Here is a 23,654-nt window from a genome sequence, read left to right as displayed (position 1 = left end):
AAATATGATAAACATCGATGATATATCATCATAGCTAGCTACTAGTAAAGAATCATGTCAGATCTTCAGGGTTTAGGAGTAAGGCCAGCCTTAAGAGTTTGAATAGTGGCAACGTCGGCCTTGATCAAGGATTTAGCCAAGACATTGCCATCAATGCCGGTGGTGAGCAAAGTTTTGGGAATTGAAACAGTTTCGTATTTGCACTTCCAAAAGCTGAAATTGCTAGATCTGGTTTTTTTTTTTTTTTTCACCAGCGTTGTATTAATGAAAGTGCACACAAGCCCCTTAGGAAACACAAACATTTCAGCCAATTGTAGCGTCTGAGTAAAAAGCTTGTTGGTTGTATTAACAAACCCTACCTAAAGGGTACCATCAAGCAGGAAAAGGAGCTCGGCGGAGCTCGGATGAGTGTGAGGCGGGTTGGTGGTTCTAGAGAGGAGGACAATTTCAAATTAGGATTAATAGGTTGGACTGTTTTAACAAAATTTTTTAGAAATTATTTGAGATTTTAATATCTTGGTATTGGATTTTTTGAAACAGAACCAATAATAAAAGAAGATCTAGATCCAGTGAAAGAATTTCTTCTTATGTTAAGAACTAAGGTTTGATCAAAACTAATTTTAATAATACCATCTAAATATTGTTGAATATAGTCAAGATTAAGTTTATCAATAAAAACTTTAGCAAGAGAAATTTCATATTCTAAAATCTATTTATTGGGAAGACAGATAATCTTTTCAATAAATCACTTTTAGAATTTAAACATTCGCATAAGGAATTAGATTAATAGAATTTTATTTTTAGAAAATTTTCAATTAGATTTAAGAATTGGATCAGTGGTGGACCCACGTTATACTTGGGGGGCATCCCCAAAAAAAAAAAACTTTTTGAAAATATAAAATATCCCCTAAATTTTATACATAACTCTACAAATATAGACAATCCTCCCCCACCACAAAAAAATAAAAGAAAAAAAAAAGAATTATAATCTCTATATGATCTCTCTAAAATTTTCTAAAATTTCAATATACTTAAAAATGTCTCTCTCCACTTTTATTTTTTCTTATAGTTCCAATTTTTGTTTAATTTTTATATATCATCTATTTTCAAGGATGTGCCTCTCCAAAACTAAAATTAAAACTAAGTTTAGGATTAGAAATAATAAATTAACTTATTAATATGGATTTCAAAGTTTTTTGTTATACAATATTGGGCTTCTTAACTTAGAATCCAAAATAAAAATATAAAAAAAATTATTTAAGATCAATGATCTATATGAAAAATAGCTTGTAGTTATGTTTTTTTAATTTTTCAATCTCTTTTTAATTTACATAAGAGAAATGATGTTTAAAATATTAGGATGTGCAAGCTTCACCCACTCCATTTGAAAAAAGTAGGTAAATTAAGATTCACATGAAAAAAATAAATTTTTAATGATAAATTTTATTTTTTTTTTAAAAAAAGAGTGCATAAAGCATACATACTATGCTCTAAGACTGTATTTAATATTACTCTTTACATAAATGCCCCACTATATAAAAGTTGGCCCCTCAACACAATTACTAGTTCTGCCACTGGAGGAGGATGCCTGCATCTCCGGCTGTTGCCATTCGGATGATGGCAAATGAAGAGATTAATATTGATCAGAAGAATTTCAGGGTGAAAATTTTAGAGCCCATGGAAGAGAACTTGAGGCAAGGGATTTGATATTTTGATGATGGTTTTAAATGGTGTTTGTACTTTGTACTCCTGCTGGCCTTTCGAATGACAACTAGAGATGGAAAATACTATGTCATTTTTGTGGCAGCTGCAGTTGTTTGGTTTTGTCATTGGCTGGTACACGACACCGAGAAAAGTGCAAGTTTTACTATGATCTTATGATTGGCATCCAATAGCTAAAATTATGTTGCACATTAACAAAAAACAGATTTTAATTCTCAACTGAATCTTATTTGGCCCATATATGAGTTTCTAGTTATGAATCTGCATTTGAAAGGGTTTTTCCGGATCATTCGTGGGGTGTTTTTCAACAGGTAGTTTTTGAGACTGCATTAGAACTTCATCTCTGTTTCGCATAGTAGTCGAAGGCATAGACCCACTTAGTGCACGAAGATCACATTTAAGAAATAGATTTTGCCACCGGGGCTGAGATCTGAGCAATTCCATTATTATATAGACATATTGGACCGCACCTGCAGACTTCTTTTTTACTACCAGCTTTCTTATTTTCACCTGTCCAAGTAGAATCGTCCACACTTTCGCATATAGCCGGAGGCAAACAAGAAATAACAATCTTTGTGAACATCAGGTACTCGATCCCATCTGGTATTAGTCTGTGAATTGACAGTTGTGGGTTGCAAAAGAAAGTAATCATCATCCAGATATATATCATCATGTCCTCTTTTAGATCAGCTCCATTGATTAAACTATACAAACATTGACGTACGGTACTTCCTCACTTCCACCAGAATGCGTGAAATAGTTATCCAAACCCCACCAACCTTCAGGGTGACAAAAGCTGGCATGACAGAGTTCAGAGCATATATCTCTTTCATTATTTTCCAATACCCTTAAGGAGCAATCTTGACGCATTGAACTTAATTAAATTCATATAGAAACTTGACTAATGTCCAAATTAAATGATTACATGAGCAGGCTCAGAAAGCTAGGGGAAAGAAATTGCATAAACTGCATGATGGTTATGAATGACATTGACATCAATTATGGGGAGAGTATGCATGCAGCAAACTAGCTATTCCATAAAATGACTGGTCTATGTTTTTTTATTCGACGTTGGGAAGGAAATCCATTGGGTATTAAGACACAGGTTCTCAACATTAGAACAATATTCATTTGTGGTTGGGGTAGTAAAACCGAACACCACTGCATTATTAAAAGAAACAAACTAACATCCAATAATGAATGTTTTGATCGTATCTACAAGTTCGGCGGCACGCTGAGGGTCCAGAAGATGAATAGCATGGAACCCAGCATCATCGAACCATGCACTTACATTCGCCCCGGACGTCGCCAACATCGTCACAAACTCCTGCTGCCGGTCGATCGTTGGGTCAGTATAATATCCCACCACCAAACATTTGGGCAGCCGGCAGATCTGACTCCTGTGCGGACCCATGATCATCGGATTACAATACCGATGGTCCCGATCGAGCCCTTTTGGCAAAACGAGTTCCCACATTAGGTCGAGCACAGGCAGAGGCAAGATATCGTCGGCGGCGTGGTCTAACTCGGATTTGGTTCTTTTTTCACCACCAAACAGGGGTTGGTTCATTATAAGCCCGGCAATCTTCAGGGGCTCCAAATCCCGCTCAAAAGACCTTAAAGCTGCGGAGAAGACGATGTTTCCACCACATCCACAACCGTAAAGATAACACCTCGAGAAGTCTCCGTAATCTCTGAGCCACTGCTCACCTTCGGGGTTTATTGCCTGGTTTTTTACCCAGCAGATAGCGTCCATGGCGTCGTGGTACTGTGCCGGGAGACGATTCTCAGGCGCGTGGCGGTAGTTCACGGCTACGACGATAGACGGGAGGCGACTGGAAAAGCGCAAGCATTCCCGGTGGATGGAGGCGTCGTCGACACTAAAGAGGACCCAGCCTCCATGGCGGAAGTAAATGATGATCGGAAGCCGGGCGACGGTGTTGTGATCCTTGGAAGGCAATTTCGTTGGCAGAACGATCCGGACCCATGTCTTAGTCTCGACGTTGATGGTGACGTCCTTGGAGACCACAACGTCATCGGGACCTGCGACAGGGTTTGCCTTGACCTTCGGGAGCTGGAGACAACGGGTGATCGAACCGTCGGAGTTGAGAGCGATTCTGAGGTGAGTGTAGGGATCAAACTTCGACATAACTGTTCCGGTATTATCAGTTTTTAATCATGTAATGGTTCAGGACCTCAGGTTCTCTCTTTCACGTAATTCTCATCGTGAAGCCACGAGACGAAAGCTAGCGTACGTATAAGTTGGAGATCATGTCTTTACTCTCATTGGACGCGAAAAATGGTCTTCATTCTTCACGAACAAACCTTCCGTGTACCGCGGAAAATGAGCTCCAAGAAAAGCCTCGGACCCATGAAAATGTGGTGCTTCTGACGCCTGAAAATGTCAACGGGGGCTCCTATTCCGTTGCCAAAGGTGGGGGGATTTCATTTAGATTACTGCTACGGTTCCAAATTCGAGATTTAAAAAATATCTTAAATAGTGTAATTTTTTTATATATATTATTTTAATTATTATAAATATTTTTTAAAAAAATAAAAAATTTTATTAAAAAAAATCTCATTCGAAATATTTTTTAAATCTCAAATTCGAGATTCAAAGCCTTTCTCTTTCGTTTAGAATTTTTTTATTTCTTTTAGATGGCAGTTAAAAACGAAATATTTTATCAGGAATTCTGTCAAATATATATATATATATATTAGAACAATGCTACAAAGAAGCCCCTTAGAGTACTTTTATTGGATTAGCTAAAAGTTAAATCCATTGAAGATTTGACTATTAAACCATAAAATGTGATCACATTGAAATAGCTAAATTCTAAATATTTAGAATTTAGCTATTTAGAATTTAGCTACAGTAACTTCTAAAATTATTTTCAAATTTGAAAGGAACTATTCATTCATCAAATACATTTTATATTAATTATTTCTCTATCCCTTTAATATCAATTATTTCTCTCTCTATTTTAAATGACAGTTGAAAAAATATAATTAGAATACAATTATTAATTAATATATAATATTATGAATAGTAAAATATGATAAAATAAAATAAATTCATAATTAAAAAAATTAAAAATTTTTCAAAATTATTAATTACTCATTACTATATAATGAATAAATGGATAGTCCAATATGGAGATTTGATGTGAATAGTCAAAGTTAAATAATCTTATATTATTTTATTGTCATATAATGAAAAGATGATTATTCTAATGTAAAAACTTATGTAAATGTAATAGTTAAATGTTAAATTCATCTTGTATTCATAAAAAATATACTTTAACTTTAGCTAATCCAATTAGAGCACTCTCATTGGATTAGCTAAAGTTAAAAGACATTTTTTTTATCAATATAAGAGAAATTTGACTTTTAGCTATTCTATTCACATAAATTTTCACATTGTAATAGTTATTTTTTCATTATATAATAATAAAATAATATAAGATGAATTTAGTTTTAATTATTCATATCAAATCTCCACATTAGATTATACATTTATTTATTATATAGTAATGAATAACTAATAATTTCAAAAATATTTAATTTTTTTAATTATTAATTTATGTTATTTTATCATATTTTACTATTATACCTATTATATATTAATTAATAATCATATTCTTATTAAATTAATATATCAATTTCAAAAATATTTTTATTTTTTTAATTATGAAATTATTTTATTTTATCATATTTTACTATTCATAATATTATATATTAATTAGTAATCATATTCTAATTACATTATGGATTAAAAATAGAAACTAGAAAGACATTGATGGAGACTTCGAGAAAGAGAAACAAATTATGTAAAATGGATTTGATGAATAAACAGTGTCTTTTAAATTTAGAAATAACATTAGAAGTTACTGTAGTTATTTTAATATGATACATTTTATAGTTCAATAACTAATCCAATAAAAATGCTCTTATAGCTCTCGAAATGCATGAAATGTCCACGTGGATAAGTGGGGTTCAAAAAATAATTAAAACTGTAAAACACAGCTCTCTGCATTTTCGCTACCCTCCTCCCTGACGAATCACTTTCTTTTCTTGAGAAACTCACTGCCTTAAGAAATCGCGCATCACTCATTCGCACTGCCCTCCTTCTGTTGTACTAAGAAGCCCAGGGAAGGTAATTAGCTCTCTCCTTTCCTCTCTCTCTCTCTTAAATTAACAAAACCAATTCAAATCCAAAAATGCTTGATGGACACAATTCAATAAACTATAGGAAACACTTCACAAATGCGAAAGATAACTTCTGAAAAATTAGAAATTCAATAAGAATTCTAAAACCATCCGCGTGCTTATGAAATCAAAAAACTACTTAAAGCCTGAAAACAATTAAAACGGAAAGGGAACATATCCTGATACTGGCATTTACAAAGTAGGGTGTCTAACAATTGCCATTGCTGTCTCTGTAAAATTAAAATAATTTGTTATCACGTGTTCAATGTTGGCTGTAACTTGTAATTGATAGGAGTTAGGTCTCGCATGAGTTGAAAAGGCACCATGCTTCCATACTCTTTAAAAAAAAAAAAAACAGTTAACTAGCATAAGTGGGAAACTTGGGGAGATTCTAGAAGGATATCGTTTTGTGTTGAACTGGAATTGTTTCACAATAATTTATTTCACATATCTTGTCATTTGTGGAGCATCTTCTACATAGTCCAATTGTATGGGTTTCAGAATGGTTTCTGTCAAGCTAGTTTCAGCTCCTTCTCGCGCATGGTATCACGCTGCGTTCAGCCATGGAGAAAGAATGAAATGCACAGAAATCAAGTAGTCTCTGGTGGCGCAAAACGAAAGCAAATTATTCAATTAAGTAAGGGTAAAATGGACATTTTATTATTGATGACATGGAGGGTGTGTGTTTCGTGTCTAATGGCCGTCGTGCCTTCTAGCATTTTTCTATATTTTAATGACAAGAACCATCTCGACAGACTCGCTACAGAATTTAAAATCAGGAGAGACCAGCACAATAATTCATTATTTAAGGTGTAGATTGTTTTCGTAAGTAAGGTAAGATAAAATAAAATAAAATATTTTTTTAATTTTAAATTTTAAAAATTTTTATTTTTTTATTTAATTTTTTTATAAAAATTTTAAAAAAATTATAATGATTAGATAAAAATAAAATAAAATAAATTTTTTTATAAAAGTAAATGAGTCATAAATCGCAATTTCATATCAGAAAAAATTGAACATGTGACATAGAGCTCGTACGCACGCACAAGTATTTAACACGTGCCAGCTTAAGCTTGTTGCCTAGACCGGAAAAATCCCGAAATTAAGCTCACACACAAAGAAAATAGGAAGCTGTCTGGGGACAGCTAATCAAGAAAATGGCAAGCGGCTGTTTTTGACTGAAAACTACTAAAAAATATTATAAATATAATAATAGCAGCTTTTGAATAACTATATTTTTTTAAGAGTAATGATTATAATTTTTTTTTATAATTATAATATATTTTTATAAAATAATTTATAAGAGTAACATTATCTTATATAAATTACTTATTTTAAAACAAAATTGTACGCTTATCATTACTAAGTTTGTAGATAGCCAAATTTTATCTGTCCCCACTCGAGGTTAGTAATCCATTTTTAACTCTATAATCCATTTTTAACTCTATCTTATTTTCATTCCACTAAATTAGATGTTGCACATTTATTAGATGATAAGAAAATAATAACGTGGTATATAGAATTTTTCATTATAAAATATATTATATGCATCTTATTACTCTTAAATATTTTATATTAAATAGATATTATTGGTTTCAAATAAAATGAAAAGAATTCTATTTCCTTTAACAAAATATCAAGATGCCCAGACTAGATGTGAATAAAAGTGGAATATACTATAAGAGAAATCATATTTATAATCGTAGGAGTGTGGAATCAAGCTGGATTTTATTTGGTCTAGTCTGAAACCCGAAATCCGGATGCATCTGGGCGGTTATCATCCATATCTGGTTTTGTAACCCAGTTATCTGTAATCGGTTTTTTTTTTTTTTTTAATCCTGACTCATTCTATTTCATCTCTCCTAGCTTATACTCTTCCGAATCATCTCACTTCTCTCTCAAGTCTAGAATCGGCAAATCCTCTCAACTTCTCTTACCCATTTGATTTCGTCGTTTTGTTTTTCTTACCCATTTGAGCCATATTTTGGTGAGGTAGTACTAAGTTAATTTGCTTATGGACCTTACTTACGGCTGCTTTCCTGCCCAACTCTTGAGAGTTATCATGACTACTGCTCGTGGAAGATGGGTTGAGCCCATATTCGCTTGTGGCTCCATATTCACTGCTTCCAGATTCCTAGCTATCCAATGACATCCTCCTCAATTCCAGATTTAAGATGTGGAGAGCAGTAGATTATATTAGTTTAATTATTTATAATGTATTATTATTATTATTATTTTTAATTTAATATTTTGCATTGTGAATTTGTGATGTAACAATAATATTATTTATTTTATTTAAAAAAACTTTTTAAAAGTGTTTCAATTATTTTATTAAAAAATCTAGGCAATTTGAACATGATATCATAATTTTTTTTAAAAAAGTGCTATAAAAATATTTTTTAAAGTTTTAAATAGTTTTTTCTTTTAAAAAAGAGTACTAATAAATTTGGATTAAATCTAGTTATAATTTGAATCAAATCCGGTTACAATCCGGATATCTGGATTTATAGTCAAAAAAGGAAAAAAAATCTAGATACCCGATTATAGATTGAATCCGATTATCTGGATAACTACCCGATTTTAAGAATCCGGATCCGGATCCGGATCCGGTTATGGCTGGATATCTGAATTTGGAATCGGTTGCACACCTCTATGCAATCGTAAAATGTGTAAGTGCTGCATATTTTTTGATTTTTTAATAATACATCACATTTTTTAATAAATAAATAAATAAATATGAAATTTACATAAAATAATAATAATTTATTTTAATAATTTTTTATTAATACACCCTATATTTTGTTTTTTTCAAAACAATTTAAAACAACCATGCAACACTTATGCAATACGCACTCCACGACTGCAGCATTACTCAATTAAAAATTTAAACAAAAAGTCTATTTGCAGGTGTGAAGGAGGAAGGCCCGGTGCACGCCAACTAGGGTTGCAAAATGCGAAGACATCATTTTTTAAAATTAGAAGAAACAATACATTTTTGAATGTTGGGTCATTTATCAGATTCTTCCTCTCCCCTCAAGATCAGCATTCCCTTCCTCCTCCACTCGATAAAAATATTTCTCTGACCCATTTTTTAAATATTCGAATTCTTTTTTATTTTCAAAACGACTCATTTGATTCGTGAAAAGATTTGCTATCTGTTTTTTTTCCTTGTTTTAGATTTTATTTTTTTTCCCTGTTGGTCTAGGTGTTCATTGACGAGAGTTTTGATACCATGTATATTTTGCATCGAAGTCCAGCTAACTTTTTTATTTGAGTTTCTCGAAGCCATAAATCTTAAGTGTACTTGTTGTAACTTGGAACTAATTTTCATTTTTTTTCAAGAGTTTTCTTGAGAGCCAAATATAGTATCAACTAGAAATTTCTATTGTGAACATTGCGCCACTTAGGATATAATTTATTTTGGCTAGTTCATGAAGGTTTTCTTTGACAAAAGATAAAAAAGAAAATGCTTAAACTTTCTATATCTCTTTGGATTTGATATATTGCAGTGACTGAAAGTCTTGCTCATTGTATTTCCTCTAAAGGGGGAAACCTACCCTTAGTATTTAACCAGTCCCTTATCTGAACCAACGAAATAAATTTGTACAGCCCATTGCCAATTACATTTGTAAATTAAGCATAAAAATGAATTATCTATTTTTTGTTGCTACCAACAGAACACACAAACCCATCAGCTGGGATAAAAGGATGGATATAGCCACGGAAGTTGCCCAAGGCTTACAATATTGAGCAGTTCTGTGCATCAGTCGGAAGTCGCAACACACCTCACGTGATTTTTTATTTTTATTTTTTTAAACTCAATGCACTAGTGTGCTGCGGCTTCCGACTGATACAAGAAATATTTCTACAATATTTGAACAAAAAAAAGGTCATCCAAAGAGATATGAGACCAAACATCCAGGAAACATGAACATAGAGTGATCAGGAAATCGCATGGAGCAATGATATATATTCAAGCTGAAGAAAGAAGCCCCCAAGAAGCAAAATCCGGAAAACAAATCCAGAAGTAATTAATAGCATTAAAACTGGGTAAAAGCAGCAAGAGATGAAGAAGAAAACTTGAAAAGAAAAAATAGAAGAAATAATTCAGAGCAGATCGTATGCAAATATAGAGCATTAGTATTGGATTCATCGTTTTCATGTTTAAAATTTGATGAAAATTACATATTTTTCATAAATTTAAAATCTTATTATCCATAACTCCACATTGGATTAACCATTAGATTCATCAAAATGATAATATAATATTATTTTTTTAATAATAATATTTTTAATTTATTTTTTTCATATTTTATAATTACATTAACTATATTTTAATTAATAATTTAATTTGACACTTAAATTATTATTTTTCAACTTAAATATATTGTGACTAAAAATTAAAAAATAATAATTTAAGTAAATAAAATAATAGTTATAAAGTGTAAATAGTAAATCTTTAAATTTAAAGATAAATTGAAATGTATTGTAACTTAAAATTTTAGATTTAAATATTTGATAAATCTAATGTGATAATTTTAAATATAAATTTATTAAATTTTTAAGATTAAACTCATAATTTTCAAATTTAAAACGTACCAGAGAAGCGTCTGTGTTACCGTATGATGTAAATTGGACGGCTGTAAACGGCCACGATAAGGCAGTAGGAGTTTGGTACAAGACGAAAGAGAGTTGCTGAAACTTGCGAGTTAAGTAGAGCATAGAGCCTCGCCCAAAGTCTACTCGCAATGACCGGCGGCGTAGGTGAACAGACGCCTCCTCCAGCGTCTAACGGCGGTGATTTCTTACTCTCTCTCCTACAAAAGCAGCACCATCGCCACCAACAACCCCAGACTCATCCACAACAGCAGCTGCAATCCCTGGCCGTTGATCCTGCCGTCGCAGCCGTGGGCCCAAATCTCCCCCTAGCTCCACCTCTATGGCCGCCCAGCGGCCTCGATCTTCCTTACGTTCTTCCTCCTTGGCCCCACTCTCTCCCTGCTCCCCCGGGCTTTCCATCAAACTTCCTTGGGTTTCCGCAAAACCCCATCCCCCCTCCTCGGAATCAATTTCCCGGAAATCAGATATCAGAAAATAGTACTCTCTTCGGTGACGACTTGAGAAGATCAGGGCTTCCGGGGATTGACACTAGAGGTAATAGTGGAATCGAGAATTTTATTGTGCAGCAGAAACATCAAGAGCACAAGCTGAAGTTCGGCTCTTTTCCCAGCGAAATTCATTGCTCTGAGGGTTTATTAAGTGGGAATTCTGGGAGTTCTTTGGACAATATACATTTCACCCCTTCGAAGGAGCGGGAAGCAGGTCCTGGGAGCAAGAGCTATAATGGGTTGGATATCAATTGGCCGTTCCAGCCGCGGGTGAATTCTAAGACAGATCCAAATTCAGATGCTTTTAGGCGTGGGAATTATGATTCTCAAGAACAAGAGCGACGAGGGGTCGAATTGGGGAAGCAGTACCACAACGGGAACTTTAAGCCCACGCCACCACCGGGGTTTCCGAGCGAGCCTAGGGGAAAAGGAAATTGGGATTCTCGGAATGTAAGGAGAGGATTTGAGAACAACGTGGATAAGGAAAGGGCTAATCATTTTGAATTTGGTAATAGCAGCTCTTCCTGGGAAGGGGAGGATGAGATGATAAGGAGATTGTCAATCGAAGATGGTAAGACTCGCTGTGAAAAGTCAGGCGCATTGGGCCTCAGTAGACAGCTTGATCGTCCTGGGCCGTCAACGGGAAGTAATCTCCATTCACTATCGGCTTCAGTTACTGAAGAGTCCGTATCGAAATTGCATAATGAAATTGATGAATTTGAGAACGGCAATAAGTACCGGGGTCGAGACAGGTTGAAGGAGGGAAGTCATGAACTAGATGATTTTGGGGAACAGCTTGTCGATTCGTTGTTGCTTGAGGATGAGTCTGATGGCAAGAATAGCGCAAGTCAACATCGCAGTTCTCGCGAGAAGGTTGACCTTTTTTTTGGGTTCTATTTCCTTCTATCCTTAAATGATGGCTCTTAAATGGGCTTAAGTTTTTGGAATTTATATTGAATGTAGATAAATGCCATAAACATGATGTGTAAACACTATGTTTTGAATTGTAACTTCTATAAACTTCCGCATTCTAGTTAGCAACTGTTTGTGAGAATATGTAAATCATTGCGTAATTGTCATATCTCTAATAAATAAAAAGATGTTGGAGTTCTTAGTGTTGGAGAATTAATTGGGAGGGGAAAGGTAATTAAAAGAAACAAGCGGTTTAAATGTGGGATTCACGTTTTCCTTTTGCTATTTATCAGGATGCCAGGTCAGATAGCAGAGGAAAACGGCTACTTAGCCAAAGGATGAGAATGATAAAAAGACAGATGCAATGTCGAAGTGACTTGGGTAGATTAAATGCGCCTTTTCTTGCAATTTATGAGTCCCTAATACCTGCAGAGGAAGAGAAGGCAAAGCAGAAGCAGTTGTTGACATTATTGGAGAGACTAGTTTGCACGGAATGGCCCAAAGCTCGGCTTTATCTTTATGGATCATGCGCAAACTCGTTTGGAGTTTCTAAAAGTGATATTGATGTTTGCCTTGCAATTGAAGACATGGATGTTAACAAGTCTGAGATCTTACTAAGGCTGGCGGATATTTTCCAGTCAGATAATCTACAGAATGTGCAGGTATATCATCATTCTGATTCTCATAGGGTTGGTACTTTAAGTTTTACTTAATTGAGATGTTAACAGGTATGTGCCGTTGCATGTCCTGAATAAGATTTATGCTCCCCTTTTCTGATTTCAGATTACTGGCCCTTAAAATTAATTTGTGATAAGTTTATTAACTATTCTATGCCATTTTCCGTAAAAGATTCTTCTTCTTCTTTGCGGCTCTTTCCATCTAAGTTTGAAGGCTTTTCCTGAGAAAATCTAACTTGGATGATACCTCTGATGAGGTTCGCAAGTACAAAATTCTATTCATGAAAAGAATATTATAAGATTGTCGCTTATATACTTTCCTCAAGCACTTGTAAAAAAAAAACCGTGCACAGGGCGGTTGTGAAAGAAAATTCATTTGTTCATGCATAATACATCATTAACTCATTTGTTTTGATTTTAAAGTAAATTTCTTTATGGGTCCTTGATTCACGATTTGTTCACAGGCGCTGACACGTGCTAGGGTCCCCATAGTGAAGCTTATGGATCCAGTGACTGGGCTTTCCTGTGACATATGTATTAACAATGTTTTGGCTGTCGTAAATACTAAGCTTCTTCGAGATTACGCTCACATAGATGCAAGATTACGGCAGTTGGCTTTTATTGTGAAACATTGGGCCAAGTCAAGAGGAGTCAATGAAACTTACCAAGGAACCTTGTCTAGCTATGCGTAAGTTAGCTCTTAAGATTCACATATATTCTGAAACTTACCACTTAAAACTGAGCAACCTTTATCAATAATGATTGTAGGATGCTTAACCCTTTTGAGTATGAACAAAAGCATGAGAACTTACCTATTAGGTGGGGTCTACACGATAACTCTTTCCCCCCCCCCCCTCAAAATCGCAGTCAATATCCTTATGATGACAAGTTTTGGAGATCTTTATGTTCCGTTAATTAAAAATTGTTTACAACTATTTCTTTTGGAGAGGAATTTGGGGCAATCGTCAAATCACGGCTGTTTGGAAGATGGTGCCTCTATGTTTAATGTGGTGTACTTGGAATGAGAGAAATGGTCTTATGTTTTGATAATAGGAATGCTTGTCGGGAGGGTTTAGGGACTTTTTCTTTCATACATTGTTACTTTGGGCTTCGGCTATTGTATTGAATGAGACTAGTTTTAATGACTTTTATGCTGTTTTTCACAGCGCTTAGCTTGTAATTAGGTTCATCTCCTGTATAACTTCATGTGTACTTGGGCATTGCCCAGTTGTGTGGATTAATAAATTCTTCTTACTTATTAAAAAAAAACTATTTCTTTTGTTTCAGGTATGTCATAATGTGCATACATTTCTTACAACAGCGGAGACCTGCTATCCTTCCCTGCCTACAGGTCTGTATTCATAATTTGATTCAGTTGCAAGCATGCAAGGCACATGTCATCCCACATTTACTTGCCGACATGTTTCTATTATGTTGTAGCAATGTATTATGATGGCCTACCAATTACCAAAATAACAACATAAATTGATGATTTGTTGACTTTGATCATTCTATATGTAGTCTTTTTTTACTCCCATTGAGAGCGTACCTGTAATTGTCCCCAATCATTTGATGAACTCCTTGTTTGGTTTTTACCTAGAATGCTTTAGCATCCTCTGAATTTTCTAGGATAACTCAGTGTCGAATTCTTAAAGTCCTGACCATTGTTCTCATTTAAATAGTTTAGATTTTGCTATCTCAATATTTGATATCTTTTGAGAATCCTTAAAAATGTTCATTATTATTGCATCTCATGTAGTTTGTGCTGAGACGATAAAACCTGAATCATTTAATTAACAAATGACTTTGGATTTTAGGAACTCCACTGTGGGGTTATTCTAAGAAATCTAGAGGATTTTGATCATTTCCCTTATTATGTGTCTGCTACCGGGTCAAAATACTTGAGATCACAGTTGAGGATTCAACTTCAATAAATAAATAAAAAAAAATGAATATCTGATAGCATAGAAATTTGCCATGGTGTGATGAAGCAAAGTAGAAAGTGCAATTCGTGTGATTCATGAAAAAGGCTGAAACTTGAAAACTGCTATGTTCTGTTCAGTCATATCTCTAACTTATCAAAAAAATCTCTATGTTGGTGGGATGTTGCTTCTGTTTGGGATTGCCATGGGAAAATTGAATTATAAATTATTTTTCTGTATAGTGAACTGTTGTTTTACATCAATTATATTGATATCATAGTTTGGCCTTTTACATCCAAACTGGAAGAAGTGCAAAAAATACTTTAGACGTAAAATGGAAGCTTTATTATTATGCCACAGATAATATACAGAACCATTCCTGTGCATGTCTGTTTGCAACTGCTGGTTGCCACATCAGTACAATAGTTTTGCATCTTTTATTTGCACTTCTGTATTACATGTATATTGTAGGTCTTTAATATGACAAAAGAGCGTACTCGACAACTGGTTTTGGAGCAGCTTTTGTTGCTCAGATATGAACTTATACGGTCTTAAATGCCTGTACATAGACTATATTGTATTAGACATGATAGCTCTTCCTATATTCTTAATACCTTCTGTCATGGACTTAGTGAGGCTATTCTCTAAATATTCCCGGTTCATTCATTTTCAGGAAATGGAAACTACCTTCTCTGTGACTGTAGAGGGTGTTGAATGTGCTTTCTTTGATCAAATTGAAAAGCTACGGGATTTTGGATCCTGTAACAATGAAACTATTTCTCAGTTGGTGTGGGCATTTTTCAATTATTGGGCATATCGTCATGATTATGCAAATTCTGTCATATCCATTCGTACCGGAAACGTAATCAGGTTGGATTTAAACTATGGTAGCTTTATTAGAATTCTGATGCATACAAATTTGCTACTTTATCATTTTGAAAATGAATATGGGAACTTTAATAAATCTGTGTGCCGTAATTGTTTTTCAATCTCATTGTGGCTTCAGTGCTTACAAGAATAAGAAGATATATTAACACGCCATTTTTTCCCAAAAACTCATGCCCTATCGTTGCCCCTGAATTTAATCCCCCCCTTTGAGGTCTGTTTTACATGTTGAAGGTGTGGTTCATATGTATGCTACCGTCCTTTTATATGGTATATACTAGTGCTGACTTTAGCAAGCAATGCCATGAACATTGGAAAGTTGAAAAAGTGTTTACAAAATCAGTCAAGGTGCTTTGCTTCAGGTTTTGAAAGCAGTTTTGTTTAACCTGTAAAAGTTATTTTGTCGACGGGAAGATCTGTATAAAAGATGGTTGATCAGAGGCTGAATTTAGAAATGGCATGTTAAAATACTTGTCTAATTTTATTGAAGGTAAAACTTTAGCCGGGACTGTTCCTGTTACTGACCGAATAACGTTCACTGTTAACATGTTCAGCAAGCAAGGGAAGGACTGGACTCGAAGAGTTGGGAATGATCGCCATCTGATATGCATAGAGGATCCCTTTCAGGTATCTCACGACCTGGGTCGAGTGGTGGACAAGTACAGCATAAAAGTTCTGAGGGAGGAGTTTGAACGTGCAGCCGACATCATGCAGTATGATCCAAATCCTTGTGGGAAGCTCTTTGAACCCTACCTTCATGGTTGAGTTGCCTTTACCTTGGATATGTAATTATTATGGTAAAGTAAACAGAGTGTAACGTCCCCACATCTTTGTCTTAGCGTCTCTCATTTTGGTCGGTCCTCGCACGATGTCCGCAGTTTAATTTAGTTTGTTAGGCTTTTATGTAAATATCCTGAAGTGTAAGGAACCTTGGGTCTATTTCATTATATTTCATTTTTCTCCATCGGAGATGAGTTAAGGGGGCTTTCAACTTCCTGTGCTTGCAACGTGCATGAGCCGTGTGGAGTTTTGGGGAAAGCGGCTGGAGTAGTTTAAAATTAAAATACTTCTATTGGAACGTGAAGGGTATGTATACATGTTGGCAATTTATTAATCCCTGAATATGGCGGTGCAATAATTATGAATTTTTTTTGTGTTTGCATGAATGACATTTGGTTGTTGGATCAGCAGCATGTTGAGCTCCACGTGCAAATAATAATAATAGATAATAAAAATAAGATAAGATTATGCAAAATTTAAAATTCAAATCAAATTGGAAACAGCTTAAAAACATATATATATATATATATATATATATTTTATAAAACAGATATTGCCACATTGACCGATTATAAAATAGATTGCAAAATAATTATGAAATGCCTTTTTTTCACAATACATTCTGTAATCAGTCAGTATTTGATAATTCGTTTGAAAATCAATCAAGTTCAGTAGTAACAACATTGCTAGTTTACGAACTTCTTGAGTAGATAGGGACATCAGGATCCAAACACATCCATTAGTTCAAACCGAGCAATTTCAATGAATACAGCTACTCGACTCCTATTCCTGTCCAAATCGGACTAACCTCCAAAGTGAGATACAATAGGGGTGTTTTTACAGGTCAACGAGACATTAGTTACAACGTTTCAATGGGGGGTGAGGAATGAAATCAATGAATTAAAAAGAAGAATTAAGCAATCATGTGATGTGGGAAATACTGCACATAAAAGAAAGTGAATCTTATCCCCCATGCGCTTGAGCAAACAAAAGCGACGTTTTAGTTAGAAGAGACTTGATCTCGCAGTAAGACTTTCTACCACCCAGTAATCCAGATCATTCACTTAGGTTGCAGGTGCGAAGGTAGGGATGATCGTACCTGATGTACTTAGTCCAGTACGACCGATATCTTGTCATTGCCAAGTCCAGCCAGGGTTTCATATTGCCATTATAATGTATAACTGCAGCATTCTCAATCTCGGTGCGATCCACACTTGGATTGTAACCCAAACCAAGCACATGCCATGACTTCTCAAGAGGATGTGTCAGCCCATAGAATGTAATTAATCCTGGAGGTAATGTCCCTAGCTTCCAAAGTACCCTATCTTCATTCTAAAGCCAACACAGACAAGGACAAGGTAAAATAATTAAATGAATTATGATATGAAGCTTTTTATACCAACAGAAATTAAAGCATATTTGGTGAAATAGTACTAGAGAATCAAGCGGCCAGTTTTGAAATATAAACTTGATTTAACAATAGATTTCTATCAATTTTAGGTCAGATGCATAAAATGCCTCTACATGGAACAATGAATGAAACACAGATGCAAAGTAATGCAAGGTTTCAAAGCCTCACCATGTTCTGCCACTTATGATATATGCCAGTAATATCCTTCTTTTTCCATTCCTTTAGATCAAAAACGTTCATCCCATAAGCCCAACCGCACGCATTTGGATCAAAGTTTCTTGCAATATGAGGATTTGTAAAGTTAAGGTACTTGTCAAAACGGTGAAAGCTCTCACCACAGGTTTCCACTGCACCATTAACCTTTCCATGGAGATCCACAGACCACAGTCCAGTCAAGTCTTTCTGAACAACAATGTCATCATCAAGAAAGAGGATCTTATTCAACTTTGGATAAACCTGTGGTAGATAGAACCTTAGATGGTTAAGCATTGACAAATACTTTGGGTTCCTGTACTTCAGATTAGCAGCACCAGATGAAAGTGTGGTCGGATGGCCGGCCTTGAAATAGTACTCTTTCATTGCAGCAGATTCGAGTTGACGTAGAACTGGGCAGTAAGATGAATTAAGCCACTTAAATTCATCAACATTTTCAACATGGATTGTGGCTTTTCCAGGAGGGTTCAACAGAAACCACATATTCATGGCTCCAAAGTTGAGTTTATCAGTGACAAGATGAAATACATGTTTTGAAGAGTCCTGCAATGCAGCCAAGAAGCAGATTTTAGTCAAGAATGAGAAAACAAGCAACTTGCATCTAAGCTTCAATTCAGAAGAACAAATTCTCCATTATATGTGGCATATGTCCAATGATGTCAGGTCCACAAAGATATAGGCCCCACTTAGAAAAATTTCATAAGATCAACAATTTAAGCGTCTGCTTAATGTTGCATTTCAGCATCCCAAACACACATGTTGTGCCTCAAAGCAGTTTCAGAGTGTTTGCCTACATTTTCCCTCATGCCTCATCCCACCATTTCTAACCAAATAAATTTAACACCAGCCAACCATGGGAAACCGTTTGTGCAAAGTTCCCCTACCAAAGTAAAAGGATTCTGCAAAACTCAAAGCAATGCTAAATGGCCCTGATTCGTCTGATTCAAAGGCTTATTCTCCACACATTTCTCAACAAGAGCTCCATAATTGCAAAATCAGCTAAAAAACCTAACAATTAGTTAATGAATATATCTCAAGTGCAGAAATAACAATTCATATCAAATGCAACCAATCATACCAGAGATGGCAAGCCCAAATATGTCAAACAGGGACAAAAATGATTAAGGAGCATCAACAGCCATGTTTGATGCTTTGGATGGATACCCACCAAGCCATCCACATACACAGGCACGCATTTAAGTCAGCAAAATAGAATAAGATAGTCTACATCACCTTAGCATTAGTGACAGTTGAGTTTACAACCACTGATGCAGCCAATACATTGTCTGAGAAGAGGGCATAATGATAAAGATTTGGATTTTCCAGATTCTCCCTTCTGGGGAACTTCCGCTTCTCTGGAGGAAGGAGGTAGTATTCAATGGTTAAGCGCATAGATAAACAGTGGATTGCATTTGGAATGGTCTTGGCAGCTAACTGACTCAAGAATGTGCTCTGCTTTTTCAAGCTCCTAACATGTTCATCAGCTGACTGAAGCATTGCTCTCAGCTTCCCTGTAACCAAATTGCAGTCATACAATTGCTCTCTTGCTTTTGACAGAACTTGGCCCATAGCTTTCATTCTCTCAGGTGCACTAGAAACAGATCAAACATGGAACAGGGTAAAAAGTGCCAAAATACCAATATACAAAAAAGAAGTGGCATTCTCAATGACATTACATGCCTAACATTTATTACCTGTGATGTAGATCGGCATCAGTGGCGGCCTCTCCTAGGGCCCGCTGGCTCTCTTTAAGCCGAGCCTGCAGTTTTTGGTATAAATCAACCTTGTTTTTCATCTTTGCAATAGTTAGATATACCCTTGCCATTATCATTTGATCCCGCATCAAGCGTACTGTCGAGTCAGAGTTCTCATTTTCGTTTTCTTTCCTCCATATGCTGTATTTTCCCAGAACAGCAGAGTCAACTGATTTGGAGCGTTCAATGGCAGTATTTTCAAGTTTTACAATTGCTTCATCATCCTGTTGTATCAACTCAGAAGCACGCTTTATGCGTCTTTTTTCTCGCAATTGCTGCAAAAGAGCTTAAAGAAGTATATATCAAAACTCAAGAACTAATGAAGTTAATACATTGGGAAAATCCTTGAAGAGCAAACGTTATAGTGATAATGTTTACTTCCTTTATTTTATAAGTGGAAAATAATTAACTACTCCAAGTCAAAAAATATTTTGAAGTGGAAGACCAACATCGTGACAAAAACATGCAAGCATCCAAGGATGACGATTACCCTTCGGACTAGGTCTGCAGGTTTGCCAATAAGTTGAGCATGATCATCTGCACAGGGCACGATATCAAAGGTAAATAATAAACATCATTCATTTGGAGATGTGCCACTATGAAAAAACATCAAAACTTCAAGATTGAAAAGCAACTAACAGAGTATCCCATATGCAGATGCGACAACAAAAGATATTATCACCTGAAGAATTTTCCTTGTTGCCCTTGGGTGTTTCTTTTCCAACAACTGCAGCTGCTTGGCTTGGCTTTGAAAACACAACCAAAACACATCAATAAATCAGCAGCTATTAATTGACGAGCCTTCAGTTGCAAAATCAAAAAAGTGAAAGGGATAACAGTGAATTCAAGCAGATGCATGGTCATCCTAACCTCAGAAGTGTCAACAACTGAAGTGTCTGTCCCAACGACTTTCCATGAGATAGACAAGTTGTTTTTCTTAAAGGTATCAAGACTCAAAGGCCCCATATCACTTGTGCTGGCTGTGATAACATCAATTACCTAAAACAAGAATTTTTAGAAGTGCCAGCTAGTAAGGAAACCTTGACATTAAATAACTACCACTAGTATTATAAGACATGTGGACAACACAATTAAATCTTCATCAACCTGCACTTTACCTCTTTTGTGAAGAGAGATTTGAAATGCTGCAATGCCAATCTTTCTCTCCAATCCACATTCTGCACCATTCCATCAAATTTGTTCTTCTTTTTAAGATAAAGAAAAAGAAGCAGAAAGAAGCCACTATAGAAAAATTATATAATCAGCACTAGAAATGAACTGCCTAAAAAGTTTACCTGTTTACCAGGATCAGTTGCAAGATCATCCAGATCTGTGCAATTAATAACAACAATAATTATAACTACAAAATGATGAATACAAACATATATAAATACATGCTACAAGCATCCAGAACTGATCTGGAAGATGGTATGCTAGGCTAGTAGTATACTATGGTACCTTTGCTGGCGAGTGTACCGATTTTCATGTACAAGTTAAGTCATTGTGGAATAATATTTTGGACTTCATCTGAACCTCATAGTAGAATAATATTAATCATAAGGTTTTTAAAACTCGTATCAGCAACTAACAAACATGCATCATTCGCATTCCAAAAGGTCCCTATCCACAACTTCATTGAAGCACTATTGTCAAAATCAATGAATCATCAACTTTCCAGACTCAAACAATCTCCAACCAAACATTGCAATCAGGGGAACGGCTGGATATGATATTTTCCCAAGAAATTTGACTCAAAGTAGACTAAAGGATTGGAGAAAGTCAAGCTAGAGCACAAAAAGCATTGCACAAAGAGCAAGGTATATTACTTCTCTAAACCTTGAACCCTACTGGAAGCAATTATCAACTATCAAAACCACAAAACCGTATATTGCTCCAATCAACTTCATATCAGTCATCCACCGGGTCATAGCCATTTTTTCAGAAATGTGCAGCACTGAATTTCCATCAATGAGCAATCATGGTCTAATATTCAGAAACAATACTTATAAAAAAAATATTCAGAAACAAACACTCACTATCCAAAACTTCATCATGTCACTAACAGATTGGAGGAAATTTTCTTGATATTCAATTTGCAGTTTAAGAAGTAGTTATCCTGATTCCCGAATGAAACAAATATAGAGCTCTTAAAAGCAATAAAAGCACTAGCAGAACGCAAACACAATCAGTACCAAAATCTTGATCAAGTAATGGGTATGCAATAGAGTTTAATTAAGTGAGATCCGGAAACTAAGCTCCCATAGTAGGACTTGGGAGGTGAGAAATACAGAAAAAGGTTTTAGAGCTGACCAGTGGGGTGGAGTCCTCGGCCGACAAAGAAAACCAAGGGCACGAGCACTGCGAAGAGAATGATAATTGCTAAAGGGAACCGAGATCCACCGCCTTTGTTCCTGTGGATGCCCGCGCCTGATAGTCCCCGCTTCATCGCCATTTGCGAATCAAAACCTAGAACATTGAGAGAAAAAGTTACTCGAGTGAGCCAAAACATAATAACCACGAGAGGGAGGGAGGGAGGGAGGGAATGCGTGTGTTTGTATTACGAGTGGGATTGGGAGAAGATCTTGGGGAATCGGGCGGCTTTTTGTGCTTATTGCCGGTGCAATCCCGTAAGATGATTGAAAAAGAGAGCGGAAGAAGGAAAATGCAGCGAGTAGAGAGTGAATTCAGAGGCAAATGGTTCTAGGATTTGTTTTGGGGGGGGGTTTGTAGCTTTCTTGCGCTTTCTTGCTCCAGGTAAATATAAAAAACAAAAATTCAAGTGTCATGTGCCTTTAATAGCGGCACGAAGACGACGTCGTTGTCATGAGGACTTCGTTTATTATTTTACGGACCGACCGAGTTTTCTTCCGCTAATCAAGAAAACCAATAATCATACTCATACAGTCTCATAGAATAAATAAATAAACTGACGCATGCATTCTACAAGTCCTAGCCAGTAAGTAGATCACGATAGCTACATGAATTTCTCACTTTTTGTTTTCTTTTTAAATTCTATTTGACTCGAAAAGAGAAACTCCATCTTTGCTCCTTTCCGGGCCATAACTAACTATATGAATCCTGTTAGAATTTTACTATATACAATCATTTTTATATTAAAAAAATAATATAATTAATCACATTAATAAAATATATAAAAAAATACATAAAAATAACTATACATAACATTTTTTAATAATGTTATTAGAACCGAGAATTCCAATCGATGCTTATTATTGAAATTATATTTTTTTAAATACTTTTATAACATCTTTAAATATTTTTTAAAAAAATACATAAATCAAATAATATTGACTGTCTTGAAAAAAATAAAAATTAAAAGAGAGAGAATCCGTACAAATCATCAATCCAATTTATTGGTTAAAAATACATTTCCTCTAAAACTATATTATTTGTTCGCGTTATTAAATTATTTAGATGGAAAAGCTACAATATCATAGTATTGGTAATGCCAAGTCTAAAGTTTGGTTAGCATCTTAACTTTTGGTTATAACATTAACTTTTAGTTAGGTGAATCTATATTGGACTAGCCATTTTAAAATTAAAATAATAATATTTATTATATTATTTTAATAATATTTGATATTTTTTTTATATATTTTGTAAATACACTTCATATATTAATTAATAACTTTATTTTAATTAAAGAATTCTTCCTCATCTCAAAACCAATTACAAACTACATGTACAAGAAATCTCAGGCAAAACCCAACAGCTCCCAGAACAACAATTATTTGAACCCATAAAACTAGAATCAAATGCTTGTAGAACAAAAGCATCCCAAGACCATAACCACAAAATACAGAAGATGGATCCCAAGACAGCACCCACAACAACTTGGCTAACTGCGTGGAAACAACAATGCAACAGAGCCTCCACTATTGCTTGTTTGCAAACTTCCAAAACTGTCAATGGATATGTTGGATTCCTCATCAAGTTTATGGTATAATACTAAAATCATTGCAATAGATCATCGTCGTTGTTGTCATTCTTATTCAGGCCTATAATTCTGGTGAATCTTGCACCACCTTCCAATATTTTCC

General features: G+C 35.0%; 3 protein-coding genes across 3 annotated transcripts; 1 reads left to right on the top strand and 2 right to left on the bottom strand.

Annotated features, from left to right (window-relative positions):
- Positions 1–2,679: 2,679 nt before the first annotated feature.
- LOC109010055 (probable carboxylesterase 9) lies at positions 2,680–4,067 on the bottom strand. Its single transcript, XM_018990769.2, has one exon. The coding sequence runs from the start codon at positions 3,869–3,871 to the stop codon at positions 2,906–2,908; it is 966 nt and encodes a 321-aa protein (XP_018846314.1). The 5' UTR covers positions 3,872–4,067; the 3' UTR covers positions 2,680–2,905.
- Positions 4,068–10,558: 6,491 nt separating this feature from the next.
- Positions 10,559–16,549, top strand: LOC109013900 (UTP:RNA uridylyltransferase 1-like). The gene is made up of 6 exons (XM_018996159.2): positions 10,559–11,912; positions 12,245–12,613; positions 13,093–13,316; positions 13,916–13,979; positions 15,224–15,420; positions 15,990–16,549. Exons 1-6 carry the CDS (start codon positions 10,680–10,682, stop codon positions 16,198–16,200), a joined length of 2,298 nt encoding a protein of 765 aa, XP_018851704.1. The 5' UTR covers positions 10,559–10,679; the 3' UTR covers positions 16,201–16,549.
- Positions 16,550–16,954: 405 nt separating this feature from the next.
- LOC109013899 (polygalacturonate 4-alpha-galacturonosyltransferase-like) lies at positions 16,955–22,333 on the bottom strand. The gene is made up of 11 exons (XM_018996158.2): positions 22,155–22,333; positions 21,904–22,059; positions 20,889–20,923; positions 20,712–20,771; positions 20,464–20,592; positions 20,276–20,339; positions 20,084–20,130; positions 19,534–19,868; positions 19,073–19,430; positions 17,795–18,382; positions 16,955–17,547 (listed from the first exon to the last, which is right to left on the bottom strand). The coding sequence occupies exons 2-11, from the start codon at positions 22,043–22,045 to the stop codon at positions 17,272–17,274; spliced, it is 2,034 nt and encodes a 677-aa protein (XP_018851703.2). The 5' UTR covers positions 22,046–22,059; positions 22,155–22,333; the 3' UTR covers positions 16,955–17,271.
- Positions 22,334–23,654: the final 1,321 nt, after the last annotated feature.

This window comes from Juglans regia, chromosome 12 (assembly GCF_001411555.2).
Source record: "Juglans regia cultivar Chandler chromosome 12, Walnut 2.0, whole genome shotgun sequence".
Classification (NCBI taxonomy): domain Eukaryota; kingdom Viridiplantae; phylum Streptophyta; class Magnoliopsida; order Fagales; family Juglandaceae; genus Juglans; species Juglans regia.
The sequence above is the reverse complement of the archived record's forward strand: the minus strand, read 5'-3'. Positions and strand labels throughout refer to the sequence as shown.